Source organism: Centropristis striata, chromosome 8, assembly GCF_030273125.1.
Source record: "Centropristis striata isolate RG_2023a ecotype Rhode Island chromosome 8, C.striata_1.0, whole genome shotgun sequence".
Classification (NCBI taxonomy): domain Eukaryota; kingdom Metazoa; phylum Chordata; class Actinopteri; order Perciformes; family Serranidae; genus Centropristis; species Centropristis striata.
Window position 1 is genome coordinate 40,839,686 of NC_081524.1, and position 23,124 is coordinate 40,862,809.

Consider the following 23,124-nt stretch of genomic DNA (forward strand, 5'->3'; position numbering starts at 1 on the left):
AAATAAATAAATAATAATGATAGATAAAATATTTTTTTATTAAGAACAAATTAAAAATATATATTAATTATTAAAAAAAATTATCAACCGTCCTAATAATAATAACAATAACAACAATAACAATAACAATAATAATGATAATAATAATAATAATAATAATAATAAAAATGACGATGATGACGATTATGATAATAATAATAATAATAACAATAATAATAATAGTAATAATAATAATGATAATAATAATAATAATAATGATAATAATAATAATAATGATAATAATGATGATAATAATAATGATAATAATAATAATAATAACAATAATAATAATGATAATAATGATGATAATAATAATGATAATAATAATAATAACAATAACAATAATAATAATAATAATAATGATAATAATAATAATAATAATAATAATAATAAAAATGACGACGGTGATGATTATGATAATAATAATAACAATAATAATAATAATAGTAATAATAATAATAACAATAATAATAATGATAATAATAATAATGATAATAATGATGATAATAATAATGATAATAATAATAATGATAATAATAATGATAATAATAATAATAATAATAATGATAATAATAATAATAATAATAATGATAATAATGATGATGATAATAATAATGATAATAAAAACAGTTTAATTGCCCTTTTACTCTTTAGGCCTCTTGTTTCGTGTCTATCTGTGTGTCCTTGCTTTGGGGGTCCTCCTCAATACGTCACGGAAAAAGATGCTGTCAATGCCATAAGCCCCGCCCCCGTAAGGCGCCGCTGAGCTCTCCTGCATTCTGATTGGATCTGGTGCCTGTCCGTCACGGCGGGGCCCTCCTCGTGCAGCGGCGGGATGCTGTCAGAGCGGCTCGCGCTGCATGTGAGTTCATGTCTGCAGGAAAGAGGCTGTTTCTGTTCAGCCGCAGTTCATCTCTTCCTCTCATTCTGCTGCAGCCGCAGTTCATCTCTTCTCTCATTCCGGGGTAAATAAAGCGGCTGCTTGTTGTTTTGTTGTTGTTTTTTTTTACCAACAACTCTGTCCTCAGCACCTGGAATTCCTCCTCCTGTAACTCTGTCAAGGTGAGTGCGGTTTTTTCCTCTTTGTAGTAGAATTCATTTGGTTCTTGGTCAGTCGAGTGCATTTAAAAGTTAATTGCAGTTGGAACATTTAATAGCTGTTTAAAGTTATATAATGTGACTTTACAGTGAATCGAACCAACAGTTAACTAGATTCAGTAGCACATGACTAAATTCTTAGTTAACTCTCCTGTTGTGCTTCACACACAGTTGATCTTTCGCAATATTCCTATTATGATCATAACATGTGATTCATTCAGTAAACACCACTACATCCTTTTTAGTCTCCATGGTAACTCTGTGCCCCCTTCCTCTTTTCCTAGACTAGTTGTAGAGAATAAATCTGCTGTTTCTATAAGATTAATATAGTATATAACAACAGCAAGCTATCAGTTAAAGCCAGCCAGAAGCCAACCGTGTGAATAATAATAATTAATAATAATAATAATAATATAATCCTGTATGATGAGAGGCTGTTTCTCCTGCTGAGTGATGCTCGGTGCAGATAGGATCCATTTGCAGATTTAATCAGGGCTTGAGCTCAGAATTCCTGTGTTTGGAGTAAAAACAGGAACATGGATGATTTTACAATATTTCTGTTACTATGCAGATAGCAGACAGAAGAATAAATACGCCTGTTATCAACACACTCCCAGATAATAACAATTCTGTGTAAATCTGCCATAATAATAGTGGTTCTTGTGCTAAATGTGGGGTTTGTGCCAAAACTTTCCAGTTAAATTGATTGAGTCAAAGCTGTTTTGTTTGGGGCTGTGGCTATAATTTCAGACTTACACTGAGTTATCTCGGCTCTGGGTGTAACAACAGAGAAACAGAGGCGGCTTTTCATTGGCTGCTGGGACTGCGTGTGTGTTGGAACATGTGTGAGGCTCAAAAGAGCTCATTGAGAGTTTTTGGAAAAAATGTGTGGCATGTAAAGGAGTGAAGAAGGTGGATGGTATGCACATGGTGCCTCAGGTTGGTTTACAGGTGAATAACAGAATCACAGTGGAACAAGTCTTGGAGACAGGACACTGCTTTAAAATGCTTTCCAATAAACACTTCTCCTTCTCCACTGTGTAGCTGTGTTCATTTGGCTGAGAGGAGTGTTTGTTGGCCAAAGTGTTATTCATGCAACTCCTGAGGTTTTTCATTCCTAACACACCCAACTCGGTGATTGCAGGCAAATATGGGGAGGGAGAGGAATCAATACACTCGGTGGAATGCAGCAGCAGGAAAGAGCAAACTCTTTGTCAGTGCAAGACGTATATTTAAACAGCAGTAGGTGCATTGCATGAGGTCACCTCCACTGTAATTGCAGCTTTACCCCGGCGTCAAGCTGAATCTGAATAAATGTCTGCATCCTACAATTTATTCAAGTTATACAGTAACCTGTGTAGGTGCTCAGGGTCGGCTCTGAACAAGAAGAAAGGATACTTTTTTGAATATCCACTGAACAACACGTGAATATTGCAGAAGTGGAAGACTAAAGCAGCAGAACAGCTGCTGAGCGTCTTGTGCAGGTGTCGGCTCTCTTTGCGTAGGCAGTAGGCCACTATAAATAATTCATGTGGTTTCACATGTAAATAGGTAGATCTGGTGGGCCAAAAGTATGAGAGGCTAAAGTTATGAACCATGTCTGCTTTTTCTTATATTTAATAAATAATTTGAAGATTTTATTTGTTTGTTAATAACAAAAGCTGGTTGTACCATATAGGTTAAAAACAAGTTTCACATCATTTTATTTTTTGTTGTTGCATAAATTTGGTCCGTCTGACTGTATTTCAGTCAAAGTGACTTCTCATTAGTGAGATGTTTTTTTAATGCCAGGTCTGAAGGGAGCCTGAAGGTTTCATAACTGCCGTTACATATCAGCATGAAACTTTAACGACAGCACTAGATACTTTTTACTTTAAAACAAAAGCCTGAAACGTCTGAAGCCGTCCTTACAGCGTAGCTGAATTATTCAAAATGTTCTTCCAGGATGGCAGCTCAGAGTCTTTACTCATTTTTACAGTTAGACAAATGGTACTTGGTAAGTCAGTCTTGGCTTGTAAATGTCTTCTTAATTGTTACTTAAATCTTCTAAAATAATAACTGATGTAGTAATAAAGGTAGCTTTTAATAATTATTAATTATTGTGAGGATTTCTTGTTAAAAACTATTATATGACATACTCCTGATCACCTATCAGCTGTCATTGTCAGACTTAAACCAGCAGTTCCTCTATTCAAATTCTGCCAACAACATCAATTTAGTTTCCGTCTGCACAGGATCAGCTCAGCTTGTTTTCACAACAGTAGCAGTGTCATATTTCATTGAGGGAGACAGACAGTTAGCTGACTGAAATCCAGAGTTTCAAACATTTAGCTGTTATAACGTTGTGTACGTCAGTTCAGGAACATTTGAGTCCTTTTGAACCATCAGCAGCACACGTTCAGGGTCAGAGACTGGACAGACTGTGTCCTCCAGTGTGATTGATGGTTTTCTGTATTTTTAGCCATGTTACAGTCAGTGAGCAGGTCGACCACATTAATCCTGATATCACAAGAGCTTTTCAGTGGATTGAAATGAAATCAACCTCACTTGTACTTTGTTTAGTTGCTAATCAGTAAATGTTAGCGTGCTAATGTTAGCGTGCTAATGTTAGCGTGCTAATGTTAGCGTGCTACTAGGCTGAACTCAGATGATGAACCTAGAATATACAACCTGATACACATCAGTGGTTACATCCATAATATGATGTTTTTGGGTCATTCGCACATACGTGTGTTGAAGGAATTTCTTCAGATTTGGCCCAGACTTCCACTTGGACCAAAGGATGAGAGGATAGGATGTTAGGGGTCAGAGGTCAAGTTCACTGTGACATCACCTACGTCCCATGCTCATCAAGCTGATGCCTCCAAACACCCAGAGGTCATTTCATTACATATGACCTGATATCATATTTTTATAACTCAAGTATTCATACACTAATGATGACAACATTTTTCACAAATGTCTAATAGGATAAAATGATGCAGGTGAAAATGTGCTTCACTGTGAAGTGATAATGTTCTGTTCAAACACTTTCTGGCCTTTATTGAACAGCATAACTCTGGAACAGAAGGGGAGATTGTTATATTTCACATTTGGTCAGATACTGATTTGGTGACACTAATTTAGGGTTCCCACCTTGAAACTGTAGTGATTGTATATACAGTCATGGAAAAAATTATTAGACCACACTTGTTTTCTTCAATTCCTTGTTCATTTTAATGCCTGGTACAACTAAAGGTACATTTGTTTGGACAAATATAACGATAACAACAAAAATAGCTAATAAGAGTTTAACTGAGTTGATATCTAGCCGTTTTCCATGGTTTTCTTGATAATGATTTTGGTAATTATCAAGAAAACAAATGGGAATTGGCTAGATATCAACTCTTAAATTAAACTCTTATTAGCTATTTTTGTTGCTATCATTATATTTATCCAAACAGATGTACCTTTAGTTGTACCAGGCATTAAATTAACAAGAAAATGAAGAAAACAAAGGTGGTATATTTTTTCTTCCTATGACTGTGCTGCTGGGTTGAAGATGTGTTTAAAGCATCCACATTTTAGAATTTGTAGAATTTTGTAGAATTTTCCTCAGACCCTTTAACTCAGGATGAAGAATGAATGAATCTTCATTCTTCTCTCTGTAACAAGCTGCCACAGCTCATTGTGAGGGTGTGAAGGGTTTTACTGGATGCCTCATGATTTCTTCCTGATTCATCCTCTCTACCACTGCCTCCACACGACCACTTCCTCCCTGAATCACCTGGCCTTTATATGCTGTCCACTGGGAGGAACAGCACTGGGAGGAACAGCACTGGGAGGAACAGCACTGGGAGGAACAGCACTGGGAGGAACTGGTAGAAGCTCACTGGAGGCTCTGAGTCCTTCAGAATAACAGTTTGCTCTGTCCCTACCTGAGAAGGGCTTCAGTGTTGTCCAGTCCAGTTTGTTATTGATTCGTTCCCCAAGGTCCTGGTATAACTCCACACTATTCCCTTCCTCCCCATGGAGGACAGCGAGGACAGTTTGCCTCCTGTTCTCTCATAGTTCACCACCAGTTCATTGGTTCTGCTGATATTGAGCTCCAGGCAGTTGTTGTTGCACCATGTGGTAAAACTCTATTGTCCTTTGCCCTCCTCTATAAATAGTCTAACGATGAAATTGATTTATCAACTTTTATTAAATTCCTTCCTAAAGTCTTTGCTACATTTATTATCTGAGCAGGGGACAGACATCGATGTAAACTGTGACTTGACCGGTTGGTTGAGTCAAACATGCAGCGAGGCGGTAATTCTAGTTTAAAGATGATTCAGTCAGTAAAATCAAACGGTTGCTGTTTCTCATGTTCGGATCACATAGTGAAGATATCACTGTAGGTTTGTATATTTCTCTTTCCTCTGTGGCTGAACACACAAATACTGTCCTCAAAAATACAACTGCAGTCAAACCACCAAAAACACAATCCTGCCAGCTACAGTTTGAGTCAGTTCCTGCTGCTGTGACAGTCTATCCTTTATGATCTATAGTAGTCTGTAGTAGTCTATCTCTAGTCTATCCTCTATGATCTATAGTAGTCTATAGTAGTCTATCTCTAGTCTATCCTCTATGATCTATAGTAGTCTGTAGTAGTCTATCTCTAGTCTATCCTCTATGATCTATAGTAGTCTATAGTAGTCTATAGTAGTCTATCTCTAGTCTATCCTCTATGATCTATAGTAGTCTATCTCTAGTCTATCCTCTATGATCTATAGTAGTCTATAGTAGTCTATCTCTAGTCTATCCTCTATGATCTATAGTAGTCTATAGTAGTCTAGCTCTAGTCTATCCTCTATGATCTATAGTAGTCTATAGTAGTCTATCTCTAGTTTATCCTCTATGATCTATAGTAGTCTATAGTAGTCTATCTCTAGTCTATCCTCTATGATCTATAGTAGTCTATAGTAGTCTATCTCTAGTCTATCCTCTATGATCTATAGTAGTCTATAGTAGTCTATCTCTAGTTTATCCTCTATGATCTATAGTAGTCTATAGTAGTCTATCTCTAGTCTATCCTCTATGATCTATAGTAGTCTATAGTAGTCTAGCTCTAGTCTATCCTCTATGATCTATAGTAGTCTATAGTAGTCTATCTCTAGTCTATCCTCTATGATCTATAGTAGTCTATAGTAGTCTATCTCTAGTCTATCCTCTATGATCTATAGTAGTCTATAGTAATCTATCTCTAGTCTATCCTCTATGATCTATAATAGTCTATAGTAGTCTATCTCTAGTCTATCCTCTATGATCTATAGTAGTCTATAGTAGTCTATAGTAGTCTATCCTCTATGATCTATAGTAGTCTATAGTAGTCTATCTCTAGTCTATCCTCTATGATCTATAGTAGTCTATAGTAGTCTATCCTCTATGATCTATAGTAGTCTATAGTAGTCTATCTCTAGTCTATCCTCTATGATCTATAGTAGTCTATCTCTAGTCTATCCTCTATGATCTATAGTAGTCTATCTCTAGTCTATCCTCTATGATCTATAGTAGTCTACAGTAGTCTATCTCTAGTCTATCCTCTATGATCTATAGTAGTCTATAGTAGTCTATCTCTAGTCTATCCTCTATGATCTATAGTAGTCTATAGTAGTCTATAGTAGTCTATCCTCTATGATCTATAGTAGTCTATCTCTAGTCTATCCTCTATGATCTATAGTAGTCTATAGTAGTCTATCCTCTATGATCTATAGTAGTCTATAGTAGTCTATCCTCTATGATCTATAGTAGTCTATAGTAGTCTATAGTAGTCTATCCTCTATGATCTATAGTAGTCTATAGTAGTCTATCTCTAGTCTATCCTCTATGATCTATAGTAGTCTATCTCTAGTCTATCCTTTATGATCTATAGTAGTCTATAGTAGTCTATCTCTAGTCTTTCCTCTATGATCTATAGTAGTCTATAGTAGTCTATCTCTAGTCTATCCTCTATGATCTATAGTAGTCTATAGTAGTCTATCCTCTATGATCTATAGTAGTCTATAGTAGTCTATCTCTAGTCTATCCTCTATGATCTATAGTAGTCTATAGTAGTCTATCCTCTATGATCTATAGTAGTCTATAGTAGTCTATCCTCTATGATCTATAGTAGTCTATAGTAGTCTATCTCTAGTCTATCCTCTATGATAACAGAGAGGCTCATCCATACTCCAGCCCAGAGTCGAGGCATGAAGTAAATCTCTCAAGATGTGGTCACTCAGTCAGACAGTTTATCTCTGTCTTTCCATAAATGGAAGGTAATGGAAGATGATGCCATGTCTAAATATATCTGTCCTAGAAGGACTTAGAGATTGCTTGTGGCAGTGCAGATGTTCTTTCCAGTTTTTGTGATATCTTCTTTTGAGTCCTATTTTTTTCTTCATTGTTATGAGAAAGGTTCAGCCCAGACCACCTCAGTGCCTCTAGTAGTATAATCCTCTAGTCCGGTGCATCCCCTCTGAATTAATAGAGAATAGAGGTGTCTAATCATAGCAGTGGTGGAGTGGTAAGCACTTGTGCTGTCATACAAGTGACTGCATGTGATGTGACAAAATCAAGTGGAGCACCTTTATGTTTTTTCTCCCGACTCTGTTGGAGTGTTGAGCTAAGTTGTGACAATGCTCCGAGTCCTAATGAGCTGGTGTTGAGTTATGAGGCTGTCGGACTCCCCCACACTGGGAACGTAACAAAGGAGAGGACCTCCGCCCCACTCGCTGCAGACTAGAGAGAGAAAATGCAGAGAGAGCAGGGAAAGGACGGGGGAAGTTGAGGATGTGGTTGATTAACAGGATGTGTGACAGAACGCCTGTCATATGTCAGAGAGTAGTAGACATGAATGAAAGGACATCTAATGCTGCAAGAAGTTTGTCTCTCTCTTTTTATTACAGCCATAAATCTGCAAGAATTTTCTCTTGGGGTGAATATGATGAGGAGAGAAAAGGAGTTGAAACTCCATTTGATCCCGCTAAAAATGTAAGATTGCAGACAGCAAAGACGCATGCAGGCTTTAACCTCGGCAGTGTGAGCCTATTTGTTGGAGTGGCTCCTTCTGGCCTTGGCAACCTTTCACCACGGCGCCTTAAGCAGATCTGGGCCATGCGCTGCCATCTGTGTGACCAGAGAAGGTGTGGTCTGCACGCAGACGTGGGCTGGCAATCGTTGCCCTGCTTGGAGAGATGTACTAATGAATAATAGATCTCATGTTGGGATGAAGCCAGTGGTGTCTCTGTTCTCCAGGCTAATGGCTGGCTGGGTGCTGCCATGCTGACCTGTGATATAGCTTGATTAATATTAGTCAAGAAAGAAATGCTCTGTGCTGCTCTGATTCTGCAAAAGGAGTTCAGATGAGGCTTTCTCTACCCTAGTCCCAGTTACACTGTTGAGGAGGATCCAGGGCAGATGTAATATCTGGAGATGGCAACTGATTACTGCACCAGACAAAAGTGACAGTCTTTCCCAGGAGAAACAAGAGACTTTCAGGACTGTTTCATGTTGTACTCACCATGATAACTCTTCACGCTTGTATAAGAAGCTTTTACTTTTGCTTGTGGAGTGATTGGAGCCTGTTGAAGGGCCTTATCTGAATCACATCAGTTATGACACAACAATGCATTCATTTGAATTGCATTTCCTCCTCGCTTATGTGGGCCCCAATCAAGGTTTCATACTGAAAAGCATGAGACATCTTTGATGAAAGTGCTCAATCATCTGTATCTGAAGAAATGTGATTGACATTTGCATGTGCATTCAGTGAATAAGAAATGCATAATTCATTTTCAAGTGCTCTGAGTGAACTTCTAAAAAATAAATACTTGCAGTTAGATAAGAGTAAGTTTGAAATGCAATACATTTCAGCTGGTCTCCTAAATCTGATGTTCAATGCGACTAAACTACATAGTAAATGTTGTTTTGAGTATTTTCTCACAAACTGTGTTTGTTCTTGACGTACCACAAAAACATTACTATCAAAGTCCACAGATGTCTGCACATGAAGAAGGTCGAAGCAAAGCAAACATTGGACTTTCACCCTGCAGATCACTGTTTGCTTTCTATGTGAAATATCAGTGTTTACTTATTTAGGTAACACACATACTCCTTTTACTAAGATCTTTTACTAAACCTAACCAAGTATTTCTGGTGCCTAAACCTAACCAAACTGACAGCGGTAACCACATGTTAAAAAACTGAGACTGTAATCTTGGATCAACTTTAGAAGACACGGTTGTATATTTTATTGCTATAGTTCAACATTTTGGGAAACACACATAATAGCTTTCTCGCCAAGTTAGATGACAAAATTGATATACCACTCTCATATCTGCCTGTTTAATATGAAGCTACATTCAGCTGCCTGTTAGCTTAGCTTAGCATAAACAGAGGGAAACAGCTCAAGTGGCTCTGGGCAAAGATAACACAATCTGCCTATCCCCTATAATGTTCAGTAATTAGCACATCATATCTCTTTTGTTTAATATAAACAAAAACCAAAGTGTTATTCCCTGTTTCTGTGTGACAAGCTAAGCTAACTGTTGGCTGTAGGACAGATATTTATGGACAGATATGAGTGTCGTATCTCCTCTTACTCTCAGAAGAGAACAAATAAGTGTATTTCCCAAAATATTAAACTGTTTCTTGATATATTACAATAAATCTTTAGCACTTTATTCAGTTGATTCTTTTCTCCCTTCTTCCAGACTTTACATCAGCTTGTCGCCGTGATCGAAGTAAATAAATCTTGAATAATAAAAGGCAGATATATTGCCATATTTAATCATAGCACTCTCTGAGTCACAAATTATTTCACGGTGGCCAAAGTCATGGCCAGAGCATATTGTTTTCTGCTAATTTCTGGTCACACCCTTTCCTTTTACTCATCTTATGTCAGGGATTCTCTTCCCCTTCCAAGAAAGAGTTGTTGTGCATTTCACATAATGAAATAACAAAGACTAAGTGGCATCATCCCAGCAGGGTAATGCACCGATGTAATACAATTACTGATATTAAAGTGGTAACTTTTAGACGCAGCAAACGAGAGAACATGGTGTCTCCTTTGGTGGGGAGCAGCTGAGAGTCTGTTCCTAATCATGCTGCTGTTTCCAATGCAAACAGGGAGAATAATCTGTGTGCTCATGACAAACCAGCCACTGATGAGTTTATCCTGCAGAGGAAGATTAAAACTAATCAAAATTAGGCAAGGGGTTCTGATTTTGGTTCATCCCGATGGATGGAAGGCAGCATTAGTGGAAAGGTAAACGAGTGGAATCAGCACAGTTTGCTTTGTGTTGAGAGGAGCGATCTGTCAATGAATGATAAGGTGGTTACCACAGCACCATGCTGCTGTTTGGTGGATGCAGACACCATTTGTTTTTGTTCGTGCTGATTGTTCCGGAGCTCAAACGAGCAGAGAAAAGCTTGCAGCGGTTTTGGCCTTTTGGAACATTTTTAAATCAACATTGATTTTCTTCTATTTAGATAATTCTGTTTCATCAAAGCAGCCGCCACACATCAGAGGAAATCAAATTAGATTTAGTTCAAGCTGAAAAGCTATTCTTTTTATCTAATGAAATAATAAAGCTTTTTTTATTTTCATTTAAAGTCCTTCCCGCTGCTTTGTTTGGCTATTTTATAAACACAGGCCTCATAAAGATGTGGCGCAACGGCTCTTCGTGGCTTGGCACTGGAATATAAATCAACTATCGCAGCTGAGTTTTGCATATGAAATATTTTATTATTTTTTTTTTTAAGATTATTTTTTTGGCATTTTACATGCTTTTATTGAAAGTGAGAGACAGATAGAAAGGGGGTGACAGAGGGGAGGACATGCGGCAAAGGGAGCTCAGGCCGGATTCGAACCCGGCTCCGCCGCAGCGAGGACTGTAGCCTCTATAACCTCTATAGCCTCTATAGCCTCTCTATGGGGCGCCTGTGTAACCCACTACGCTACGGACCACCCAATATGAAATATTATTTAAAAGATAATGTAAACCTTTAACCTTTAAAGGTTATCTAAATATCATTTTAATGGCTTGATAAAAGTCAAATTCTATCTATATTACACCGCATACACTCCATCTCTCGCTTGGCACTACTGAACACTGGCAGTATTGTGTTTTTGCTGAAATTAGTTTCACTACTTTCACTTCATGTTTCTGAGCCGTGGGAGTGTTTCAGAGTGTATACTAACCCATCTTCTTTGAATTACTGTGGTGCATCCGTGACCCTGTTCATTCTGGTGAGTCACGTCCTAATGAAGCCTGAGAGCCTGTTAGCTTTCAGCCCTTTGGCAGACTCTGGAGACATCTGCAACATGAACAGCACAATGTAGTTAGTGCAGCTTAAAATGACATTAAGCATCTATAACTTGAAATGAGATCTACAGCTGACCAAGGATTTGTTGACAGTTGTCTAGAATCCTTACAGTAACATAACTGGGCATATTGGGACATTATGAGTTTTACTCATTGTATACTGGAATAACATGATTTATTGTCGTAAGAAAATAATAATAATAATAATACATTTTATTTATAGAGCGCTTTTCAGGGTACACAAAGACGCTTTGCAGTTAAAACAGTTAAAACGCAGTTAAAGGTAAAACAAACAAATAAAAAACAACAATGGTCACACATTAAAAGCAGTTCTCAACAGGTGAGTGGAAAATTATTTTTCCAGCAAAAATACCAAATATTAATTGGTTTCAGTTTCTTTGTTGTGAGTATTCACTGCTTTTACCTGTCTTGCTAGACACACAGGCACTTTTTCAAGACATCACCTATTCAGTATATTTCAACAGGTGTTTTTGTTAATATTCTTACATCTAATTATGCAAGATGGTTGCATGTCATCCCTTATTTCCTGTCAGTTCTTTACTATGTGCTATCCAATAAAAGGCAATACATATTAAACACAACTAGTCTACTGTCGAGCTAATCAGGCACGGTGGTGCTAATGCTAACATTATTGTGGTAACATATTGACAGTGCTAACATGCTCATGTTTAGCAGGTAAAAGGTTTACCGTGATCAGTATCCTCAGTTAGTTTGCTAATCAACACAAAATACAGTTTGAAGGCAATGTGATCGGTTTTGAAGGTATTTGGTGAAAGTATTGGCTAATTAAAAAAGACCTGCTGGTGGTGCTAGATATAAAACCAGGGGATCACTGCAGCGATTAGAGTTCATCATGAATTTCTGTATCTATACAATTATTGTCAGGACATTACTCTTCAGATTTCACCTCATGATGGCGCTATAGGGATTATAAGTCATTGCGATTCATCCTCTGTCCACCATGAATGTCTGTATGAAATTTCATGGTCATCCATCCAAAAATATTTAAATCTGGACCGATGGAGCCAGAGACGGAGCCCTTTACTCTGACACTTTCACCCAGAAAAGTTTTGGCTGCAGTCTTTTTTTCCTGCTGGGGTCACATGGAGGTTCTCCCATCAGAGGACGATAACTTTAGGGAGACGAGCAGGAAGTCCTGCTAGTTCCACATCTGTCTCCTCCAGGTGTCACGCTGGTTTTTCATTAAAGAACAGTCACAGTTTCAGACACCCACAATTTATAATCTTCAGAATATTCAGGAGACGTCTGCCAGCTCTCCACACAACATCCTCAGCAAAGAGACACTTTGATAAGAACATCTGGATCTTTGTCTTTGACAATAGAGAACAGGGTGAAGCAGGTTTAAACCTGTCAGCGTGCCAGTAATGATTTACATTATATTACACTAATAGACTGAACGGCAGTTAGCTTGTCAGTCAGATAAATTACAGCTTCAGTCTAATACACACAGAGTCTAAATGATGTTTAATGGCGCCACATCCTCTAATATTTCTCTGTATTTTTGACTTTATCAAGCCCAGAAAATAGGTCATTATCATTGATCATCTGGCCATATTATATTTGTATTACAACAAAAATCCCAGAAGGGGATTTAACCCAGTGAAATGACTGAATTGTTAATGAGAAGATACATCTTACTAAAATTGTGTCCTTGTATTATATGTTAATTAATTCATAGTGTGAAAACAAGAGAGTATACTCTGTATTATTTAATAGTATTACCTTGTTGTCTACTAAAACACCAATACAGCAGTATACCAATTGGGGAATGAAAATAATTTAATATTTCCGTGATGTCTGTAGATATACACGTCGCCCATAAAGTTAACACATTACACATACACTTTATCTGTTTCTTTATCATTTCATGGAAAGAGGTAAGAAATATTTTATTCCAACTTTATGGTCGACCGTGTAGATTTAATGGAATACATGAATCACAATCATCATACAACAATCTGTGTATTCTGGGGCAGCTATCATGTGCAATCACCCTCTGCAATTATAATCACATTTTTTGTATAATGCTATACATCACGTGTGTATTACAATTAAAGGTGTAATTGCCATTACGAATGTATTCATTGCAGACATGTGAAAGGTATAGCTATTTTATTTTCATTTGTGTTTTTGTCACTAAATCACATTTTTCATCTGCTTTTCCTGACTCTTCTGTAACAAGTGAATTTCCCCAGTGTGGGATCAGTAAAGTTGAACTAATCTCAGCTTTGTAAAGGTCTATTTCACCACACTCCTTTATTCAAAGGCAGCATTCAGCAGTTGGTGCGCAGCATGAGACAGCTTGATATTTTTTGTTGCTTTTGTTATTTTATCATCACCAGGGTTTTGACAAGAGAGCCCGCCTTCTATCCCCCAAAACGCATAATGTATAATGTATAATACTGCTGACTGTGTGTTTCTGTGTTCATGTATCCATGTGAAGAGAGTTAGAGGCTGGTTTTATCTGTTGTAGCTGCCAGGGTTCATGTCATCCTCTCTGTTTCTTTGACCAGTGGACAAACACTCTTTTCACCGAGCGGTGGACTCTTCTGCTCATTAGCACGAGCCACAACGTTATGTAATAGTTACGCTGTCTACATGTTGGACTACACTGCTTCTTCTCATGTTCTCATATCTGTTTTCTTGTGTTTCTCAGTCTGTAAACGACAGCAAAGACAGCTGAGTGAAGTAAAAATCAATAGTAACAGTAACCCCGCTCCTCTCTAATATAATACTTTATTGCTATCACTTACTGCACGTCTTCATTGCCATCAAGGAGCGTGGAGCTCTTCAGTAAGGCTAAGGCTAATTACTGGAGCGGTGACGGCTAATAGAGCCATCGGCTGATGAAAGAAGAGAGAAGGTGGTGTTGGATCAGATGAAAGGGTGAAGGGTCACACTGGGACAGACCTGCTAGAGAGATAGATGGATAGATAGATAGATGGATGGATGGATGGATGGATGGATGGATGGATGGATGGATGGATGGATGGATGGATAGATAGATAGATAGATAGATAGATAGATAGATGGATGGATGGATGGATGGATGGATGGATGGATGGATGGATGGATGGATAGATAGATGGATAGATGGATAGATAGATAGATAGATAGATAGATAGATAGATAAATAGATAGATAGATAGATAGATAGATAGATAGATAGATAGATAGATGGATGGATGGATGGATGGATGGATGGATGGATAGATAGATAGATAGATAGATAGATAGATAGAGAGATGGATGGATGGATGGATGGATGGATGGATGGATGGATGGATGGACGGACGGACGGACGGACGGACGGACGGACGGATAGCTAGATAGATAGATAGATAGATGGATGGATGGATGGATGGATGGATGGATGGATGGATAGATAGATAGATGTTGTTGGTAGCCTGGATATTTTCTGTCCTGGACAGAGGGGACGTCTCTTTGTGTGTCCTGCCTCTTTGATCCATTGTTGTGCCTTTATTATTATTATTTTGGGTTATTTTGGGTTATTTTGGTTAGAGTGGACTATGTTGTGGTTATTATATTATTATATTATATATAGGTGGTTATTGTGGTTAGAGTGGACTATGTTGTGGTTATTATATTATTATATTATATATAGGTGGTTATTGTGGTTATTGTGGACCACAGACAGGTCGGTGGTGTTGGCCGAAGGTTTCACATGACGACGGTTTTGTCTGAAACAACCTGAGAGGCTGTTGGTCACATTGTGCTGCAGGAAGCTTGCAGGTAATGTGATTCACCTTGCTGCTGCCTCCAAGTGGTTGTCAACACGTGGCTCGTGTGATTCAGTGCGAGCCGGCAGGAGACACTGTTTGGATGATCAGCTCATAGTTTTCAGTGGCAGACAGAGAATGGTTGAGATCTTAACATAAGGTCCATTCCAGGTTTCTTCCAGAGAAAACGAAGATTGATCAGCTTTCATATAAAATTGTGTTTTAACTCTGTATCGTATTTTTTTTAATTACACAGTTGCTCTTAAAGTTGGAATAAAATATTTTTTTTACCTCTTTTCATGAAATTATTGTGACAATGAAAATCTCACCTTGATTGATAAAGTGTATATCTTCTCAAAACTTCATTAATCAATCTCTTCCAAACATATCACAATGAAAATGAAACCACAATTAACAGAGGATTGTGTCTAAAAACAAAAATATTCAAACTTTATGGGCGACAGTGTAGAATATGCCATGTGGTTTCTTGGGCTGGACAATAATTTGTTTAAAGTTTTTGAACTTTCATTTGAATTATGAACATGTGAGGGATGATGATAATATAATCATAGTGAGTGATTGTTTTAAAAAAGTTCTATTGTCCAAATTAATGATTAATTCCAGAGAAACTGTAATTAGAAACAAAAACAAAGAAAAATGTTTTGATATTATATTAGAGTGGACACAGTTTACTAGTGCAAAACAATGAGTTGATTAATGAGTCAGAAAAATGACAAGGCAATTAATAAACAATTAAATTGATTTATAGTTTAATAACATAAGCAAACATGCCAAACTGTGAGTGGTTACTGGTTTTTATCATCGTAAGTGAAATCCTTTGGGCTGTTGTTTTGACAAAACAAGCAATTAAAATTAAATCACATTTGATTTCTCCTTGTGATGGAAACTTTTCATTATGTTTTTATCATTTCATAGATTTACAAAAAATATTGTTGCAGCCCTACACTAACCATCTGTTTGATTATTGTATATGTCTACATTTGCCATCTCATGATATATGGATGATACTGTAATGTTTAATTTGTACATATTGGCTAATGAGAATATATACTATCACACTGGTTGAAACATATAGACACTACTGCGATAAAAAGAAAATAATTCAAACTAGAATATAATCCTGGTGTTTTCTCTTTTAATACAGTGATGATCTCAGTGCTAATGGTCCAAAGCAAAGCTAGTTTAAAGCTAAGCTAACGAGCTAACGAGCTAACGAGCGGCTGCTTGTTCCCACGTGGACCAACATGATTTACACATCACGTCTGTTTATCAGCTTCAGTGACAAGCTGCCGCTCAGTGCATTAACTAAATGTGTCTCTGTGCTGACGTGGTAGATCATGGTAATTATTCTGTGTGAAGTGTGGCAGTTGACTGAAAGAGGCCCAGTTATGTTCACACTCTGCTGAAGTGATGATTTTACGTCTCACTGCATCCTGGCATGTCCATCAGCTGCTAAGATACTGAAACCCACCAAAACACTTTTATTTAAGCACTTTGAGGAGCTTATGCTTTATTCTGTATCACACTTATACTTCTCTAATGCTTTCTGCTAATATTAGATGATCTTAGTGATGTGTTTAGTTAGAATCAGATGCTTACAAATGATTGCATCAGTTATAATATTATACAGTATATGGAAAAAAGTGCAGCTGCAATGATAATGAATTGTTTAGTCTGTAAAAATGGAGGAAAAAAATTGTGGTAAAATGAGGTACCACTTCTTATTCCTTATTTGCATTTTAAGAACTAAGCAGCATATGAAATGGTGGAAAGGGGAAAAATAATAATTATCTCAGATACACACAGTCATATGCATTCACATAAAAGTGTGTGTGTGTGTGTGTGTGTGTGTGTGTGTAGGAATTCCTTCCTTCTGAAGGGATTTTGCTCATATTGCAGTACTTTTACATTGTGATATTGCGACTTTTAATTTGTGTCTGTGTCTTGTAACACGTCTACTGGGTGCTTTAGATTCATATGAACCGTAAATGCTGACAATCTATCATTCTCTTACAGAGAAAGATATGAATTATTCAAACCTGCGGTCTCATCTCTTTGCAGACCAATTTATGTCCTCCAGTCTTGTCAATCAATTTTGTTGTCTTACATTGAGAACTCTTCTATGCAGCTTTTCTCATTACACCCCATATTCTGCCACACGAAGATGGAAAAACTAATCGCTCTAAAGAACCTAATGCATTTTTCAGTGAGACAGAGCTAAAAGGCTTTAAAAGGCCTTGCCTCTTAAAGCCGTCTCCCCTCCTCTCTCTCTTCCTGACCCCTTCTCCTCCTCCTCTCTCTCTTCCTGACCCCTTCTCCTCCTCCTGCTCCCAGTAGAGGAATGTTCCTGCAGCGTTAGCCGGCTGGCCGTCTGCAGCGATGGGCTCCGAGGAGCGAAGTTCAGCCAAGATCTCCTCCATGTCCCGCAGCAACAGCAGCTCCTCGTCCAAACTGGACAGCAGACAGGTAACGCACAGCGACGACACTGTTGACATGAAAAGTTTGAACTATTAGCTTCTGCACATGATTGTTTTCTGATGGTACAGTTTGTATAGTGCCGGTCCTCAGGGAGTTGTTGTGTCATGGGAGAATGACCCGACAGAAAGCACTTTAACCATCAGTAACAGGCCCTGTGGTTTCCTCAGATGTTCTGAGGTTTTATTTGGCTGTTTATATATGCAAACCGGAGGAGATGGCCTCATCTCTTTGCAATTTATATCTTCAACAACAAGGACTAAATGCTGGAAACTTGGGAAAAAAGACTTTTTTTCCCTGCCTCAGTCTCAGCATTTCCTCCAAATGTGAGGAAATTTAGAGCCCTCTAAATTACTAAAATGCTAATTTGAACCAAATTCCTCTGAGGTGAAGTTCTGTTGCACACAAATTAGTGAAGATATTAGCACCATGAACAAACTGTTGTTATATATTTATATATTTGCCTTAAGTGTTTATCTGCAGGGCAGCAGACTCATTAATTTTTCAATACCCGCAACAGCTTATCGGTGTGGAAATGAGAGTAAAGTTTCACTTCAGTCTTGCCCACCAGACACACCAGACTCTAGTGATCCGTCCATCGGAGCAACAACAAATACAGAGACAGAAATCTGTTTTTATTTGCAATGCACCTCTGGACAAACAAAGAAAGAAATATTTACTCATAATGGCTGTTTCAAAGCTCATAAGCCTGAGGCGTGCTTGGATCTTCTCAAGCAACTGTCTGCTGAGCCACTTTTTATGTAACAAGTGGTCAGTGCATTATAGGAATTGTTCAGCATTTTGGGAAATATGCTTATTCCCTTGGTGAACAGATCAATATCTCTCTCATATCTGCATAGTAAATATGAAGCTGGAGCCAGGAAGTCAAGATCTGGTTGGACTATTTTTTTGCAGTAAATTCCTGGAACCCATAACCCATTGAAACCACATCATGACATTTATTCACTCTGTTGCAAAAATGAAACAAACAGGATATAACATGTTTATAAGTGAGCTAACATATAGCATATAACATATCATAGTCTTTGTTCAGGCCTTAGATTTATATTAACGCAGATATCAGATCAATCTTCTCACCTATAAGACAAAAATGTAGATGATGCTAGTTATTTATTTATATTTATATTTTAGGTGAATTTGGGGTAAAAACACACTCGATCAAAACTCTTGTTCAGTGGTGACCTGGTCAAAAAGGGGGTAAAGTTGCACATGCCGATAACATACATACAGTAAATACAAAGCAATACATTATGATACAGAATAAAAACTAATGCCCATGCATCAACAGAAGTAAACAGACGCCTGTATATGTATAACATTTACAGACCAAAAGGTTTCAAAATAGGACAATACTGTTATTGACTTTAGCAAAAACAGTTTGTGGTATTAACTTCTGAGGGCTTTGTTTAAAACTGGTTGGAGAGATTAGGTAGTCTAGTCTGAATGTACCAGTCTCAGTCTGCTCGGGTGGCACCTTTAGGCCTATCCTAGATTTAAGGTCGTATTTTGAGCAGGTAAGATCTTGGAGGTAACTTGATTTCATACGGCTCATGCTCCACAAACAGCAGGCCTAGAACACAATGATGGACAACTGTGGAGACATTCTTGATTTATAATCTTTTAATGCCGAGAGCTATCCCTGAAACGAGACATGGCTTCTTGGCAGTTTGTTTCTGAATGTGTCTCGACCTTGAAGAGAAACGCGGCGCTGTGTGACGATGACTCACTGTGGGAGCTGTGAAAGAAAACCCAGAAGCCCCGCCCCATCCATCCCCTCAGTGGGTTTATTTTAGACGGCCTCACCTCCAGCAGTCAGCTTCTCTGACTGATACAGTTTGTTTAGCCAGGACTGTTCTACAGTGGTGCATTCAGGGACACGCCGAGATAACAAACACAGAGTCACCTTAAACCACACGTCCCTCTGGACAGCTGTGATGTATGATGAACATCTTTCCTAACAGAGTTTTTGACCTACTTTGATACATTCATGAAGTTTAAGATATGATCCAAAAATATTGCATTTTTACTATAAATCTTTTTGTTCCTGCAACAGCACCGAAATATCTTACATGAACTAGAAGGCGACCAGAGAGCTCAGAACTAGAGCTGAGGCCAAATGACCTTTCTTGCAATGTTAACAAAAGTGAAAAGTACCGTAATTACGATAGCTGCAACCTTTCTCTCAGTGTCGTCAACATTGGGCCAGTAGTTTTCTGCAATCCTGCTGACAAACAAAAACCAAACTAAAAACATAACCTCTTTGGCAAAGATATATAAAACAGGGAAAAGCAGCAAATCATTGTGCTTGGATAGCTGGAACAAGGGAATCCATAAATGAGTAAAGCCAGTCAGCATCAGAGACTCACAAGAGACAGATTTTGTTATTGAATAAAAGTCACGAGTACATCCTGTTGACTTCAGTAACCATATAATTTATATTCAGTAATATATAATATATAACCACAATGCTCCTGGTTTGATCCAGCCTTTGTTGCTCGATCTCACATTTTTTCTGTCAATGTCAAACTGTCCGTAAAGAAAGAAATGACAAAATTGAAGCTGCACAGGATGTTCTCATTTTAATTCCCCAATATGGGCCAAGCTCCAAAAACACTGCACCCTAGATTTCATTTGACGGCACCACATTTATATGCCTCTTTGCTGCTGAGTGGACAGACATGTGAATGTAAACTGCAACTTTACAGGTTGGCAGTTCTAGTTCCTGAATGTTTCTTATTGGTAACATACATGAAAAGAAGCATTTAGAGCAAAGCTTCCTTTGAATGAGCTGATTGATTCCTTTTGCCTGCTGCACTTTTCTAATGATTGTGAAAAGTTTTTTTTTTTTACCTTACACATGATGCTGAAATACAGTGTGTATGGCAGAACTGCCCACAGCCCAGGTCTCCTTCTGGAGCTCCTCCCTCCTGGTAAATATCACGTATATCAAGATGCGACAAGTTTCTGTTTAATATTTATAATCAGCAAGTCCAAGCCAAGATAGCGCTGATGACATCCTTAGGGGTTAAAAAGACATTATACAGCTCTTACCTAAGTAGTACCACTCTAATATAAACTAAAAGCATTTTAAACTGCAAATGATGCAATATTCAGTGTTCACAAAGATGTCATTAAACCGTCTGTTTATAATGTCCGTCGGCTTCCTAGAATTCTCACCACTGAAGTACATGACAGCATTATCTGGATTAGTCCCTGATGAAATATCACCTTAATCTCTGTATTTGCAGGGGGATTTGGATTTGAGCGCTCTAATCTCAGTCAGGAAATGATTATTGTGAAAAGTTGAGATTAGACAGGTAAGCTAATTTTGTAAATGGGACCATGAGGTGAAAGTAGTGTATAGAAACAGAACTTCACAGACGTTTTCCTTCTCAAGTGAAACTCTCAGTTCCTCTCTGGCTGCCTGACTGACTGACTGACTGACTGACTGACTGACTGACTGACTGACTGACTGACTGACTGACTGGCTGACTGACTGACTGGCTGCCTGACTGACTGGCTGACTGACTGACTGGCTGACTGACTGACTGGCTGGCTGCCTGACTGACTGGCTGACTGACTGACTGACTGACTGACTGCCTGACTGACTGGCTGACTGACTGACTGGCTGACTGACTGACTGACTGACTGACTGCCTGACTGACTGACTGCCTGACTGACTGACTGACTGACTGACTGACTGACTGACTGAAACAGCCACAAACTGCTTTTGACTCAGACCTCAACTCTGTTGTGTGGGAGAGTCATTTATTTTATGTTCGTGTCATTATGTTGTTATGTTATTGTCTTCTAACGTCTAATCGTCTCAGATTCTCATAAACCATCTGTACCCACAGGACAGCTGGGAGATAGTGGAGGGTCTGCGGGGAGGCTTCAGCAGCGTCCTGGAGCCCCAGAAACAGGAGGGCTTCATGCTAAAGAGGAGGAAGTGGCCCTTGAAGGGCTGGCATAAGGTAATCAATCACCATGACCGCCTGACTCATCTCTCAGAGATCCACATCATGACGTATTTCATGACGTATTTTACAGTCTTACCGTACTCTTTCCCAGGTCCCTTTTCCAAAATATCTGCTGACATGACTCATTTGTGTTTTAAGCTAATTGAATGAGCTTATACTGTGATGATTTCAGCCACAGAGGAGTCTCATGTGCCCTGGGTCAGTAGCTGGGTCTAAAAGCTTTCTCTGAGATGATTCTACCTGGCTGCATTAGCTGATGGCCTGCTGCTTAATAGAGCTGTATACATTTAGTATTGACTTACAGTCAGAGATTTTCAGGTCTTTGTGCTTTCAGCGGAGCACCAAGAGTCACATTTACCAACCGAGTGGAGGAGAAAGATTGCACCAGAGTGAGGGCGAGCGTAATAAAGGCAGACAAGACGACAAACATTTCACTGCAGAGACATTAACAAGAGTCGTAACTGTGACTTCAGACTGTCAGGGATGTTGCTCATCACCCGGCTGCATCTCATTTGCTCATTGTCCTCCCTTCTCCCTTCAGAGATACTTCTTCCTGGACAAGGGCATTCTGAAGTATGGCAAGTGCAGCGCTGATGTGAGTACAAAGGCCTGCTGGCTGCATGGATGAGGCTGTCAGTGACACAAGACGACAGAGGACACTGTGTGTATTGTTGTACTGCTGGCTGTCTTTCACAGAATATCTAATATATATATATAATAATCTGTGTCCGGAGATAAAAGACCCCTCATTTCCTCACAATCTCATGTCATTGATAGGAATCACACAGTACATTTTACCTGCCAATCTCACATAATTAAACCATGCAGATGCTCTGCCAGGGCCAATAAAAGAATTATAAGGATAATAGTGCATTTTAAATCTGAACAGCATCCCTTTACATTTGTATTAACTCTGGTCCAAAATATTCACAACATTGTGCTTGCTTTGCAGATTGAGAAAGGGAAACTGCATGGCTGCATTGATGTGGGTCTCTCTGTCATGGCTATTAAGAAGAAAGCCAAGTGCATCGATCTTGATGCTGAGGAAAACATCTATCACCTGAAGGTAAACAGCAAGACCAATGAATGCAAAGCGTTCCCTCCAGATTAACAGGAAGTGATCTAAAACATGGATAATTCAGATTATTGCCTTTTGATTCCTGGATGCTCACAGTAAAAACACTGTAATGACCTTCTGCGTTGTGTATATATATATATATATATATATAGAGTGTATGGTGAGGGGGGGTCACAGTACCTGTGTGTGTTTATATATATATATATATATATATATATATATATATATATATATATAGAGTGTATGGTGAGGGGGGGTCACAGTACCTGTGTGTGTTTTTCCACATATATATATATACAGAG

General features: G+C 38.4%; 1 protein-coding gene across 1 annotated transcript in view; it reads left to right on the plus strand.

The window, feature by feature from the left end:
• Positions 1–911: 911 nt before the first annotated feature.
• The window catches only part of osbpl3b (oxysterol binding protein-like 3b), a 37,793-nt gene continuing 15,580 nt past the window's right edge, over positions 912–23,124 (plus strand). Inside the window, exons 1-5 of the mRNA XM_059339865.1 lie at positions 912–1,101; positions 17,603–17,734; positions 21,622–21,738; positions 22,286–22,339; positions 22,697–22,810. Of these exons, the coding sequence (XP_059195848.1) occupies positions 17,648–17,734; positions 21,622–21,738; positions 22,286–22,339; positions 22,697–22,810 (372 nt within the window). The 5' untranslated portion in view covers positions 912–1,101; positions 17,603–17,647. The remainder of the gene's footprint in view (positions 1,102–17,602; positions 17,735–21,621; positions 21,739–22,285; positions 22,340–22,696; positions 22,811–23,124) is intronic.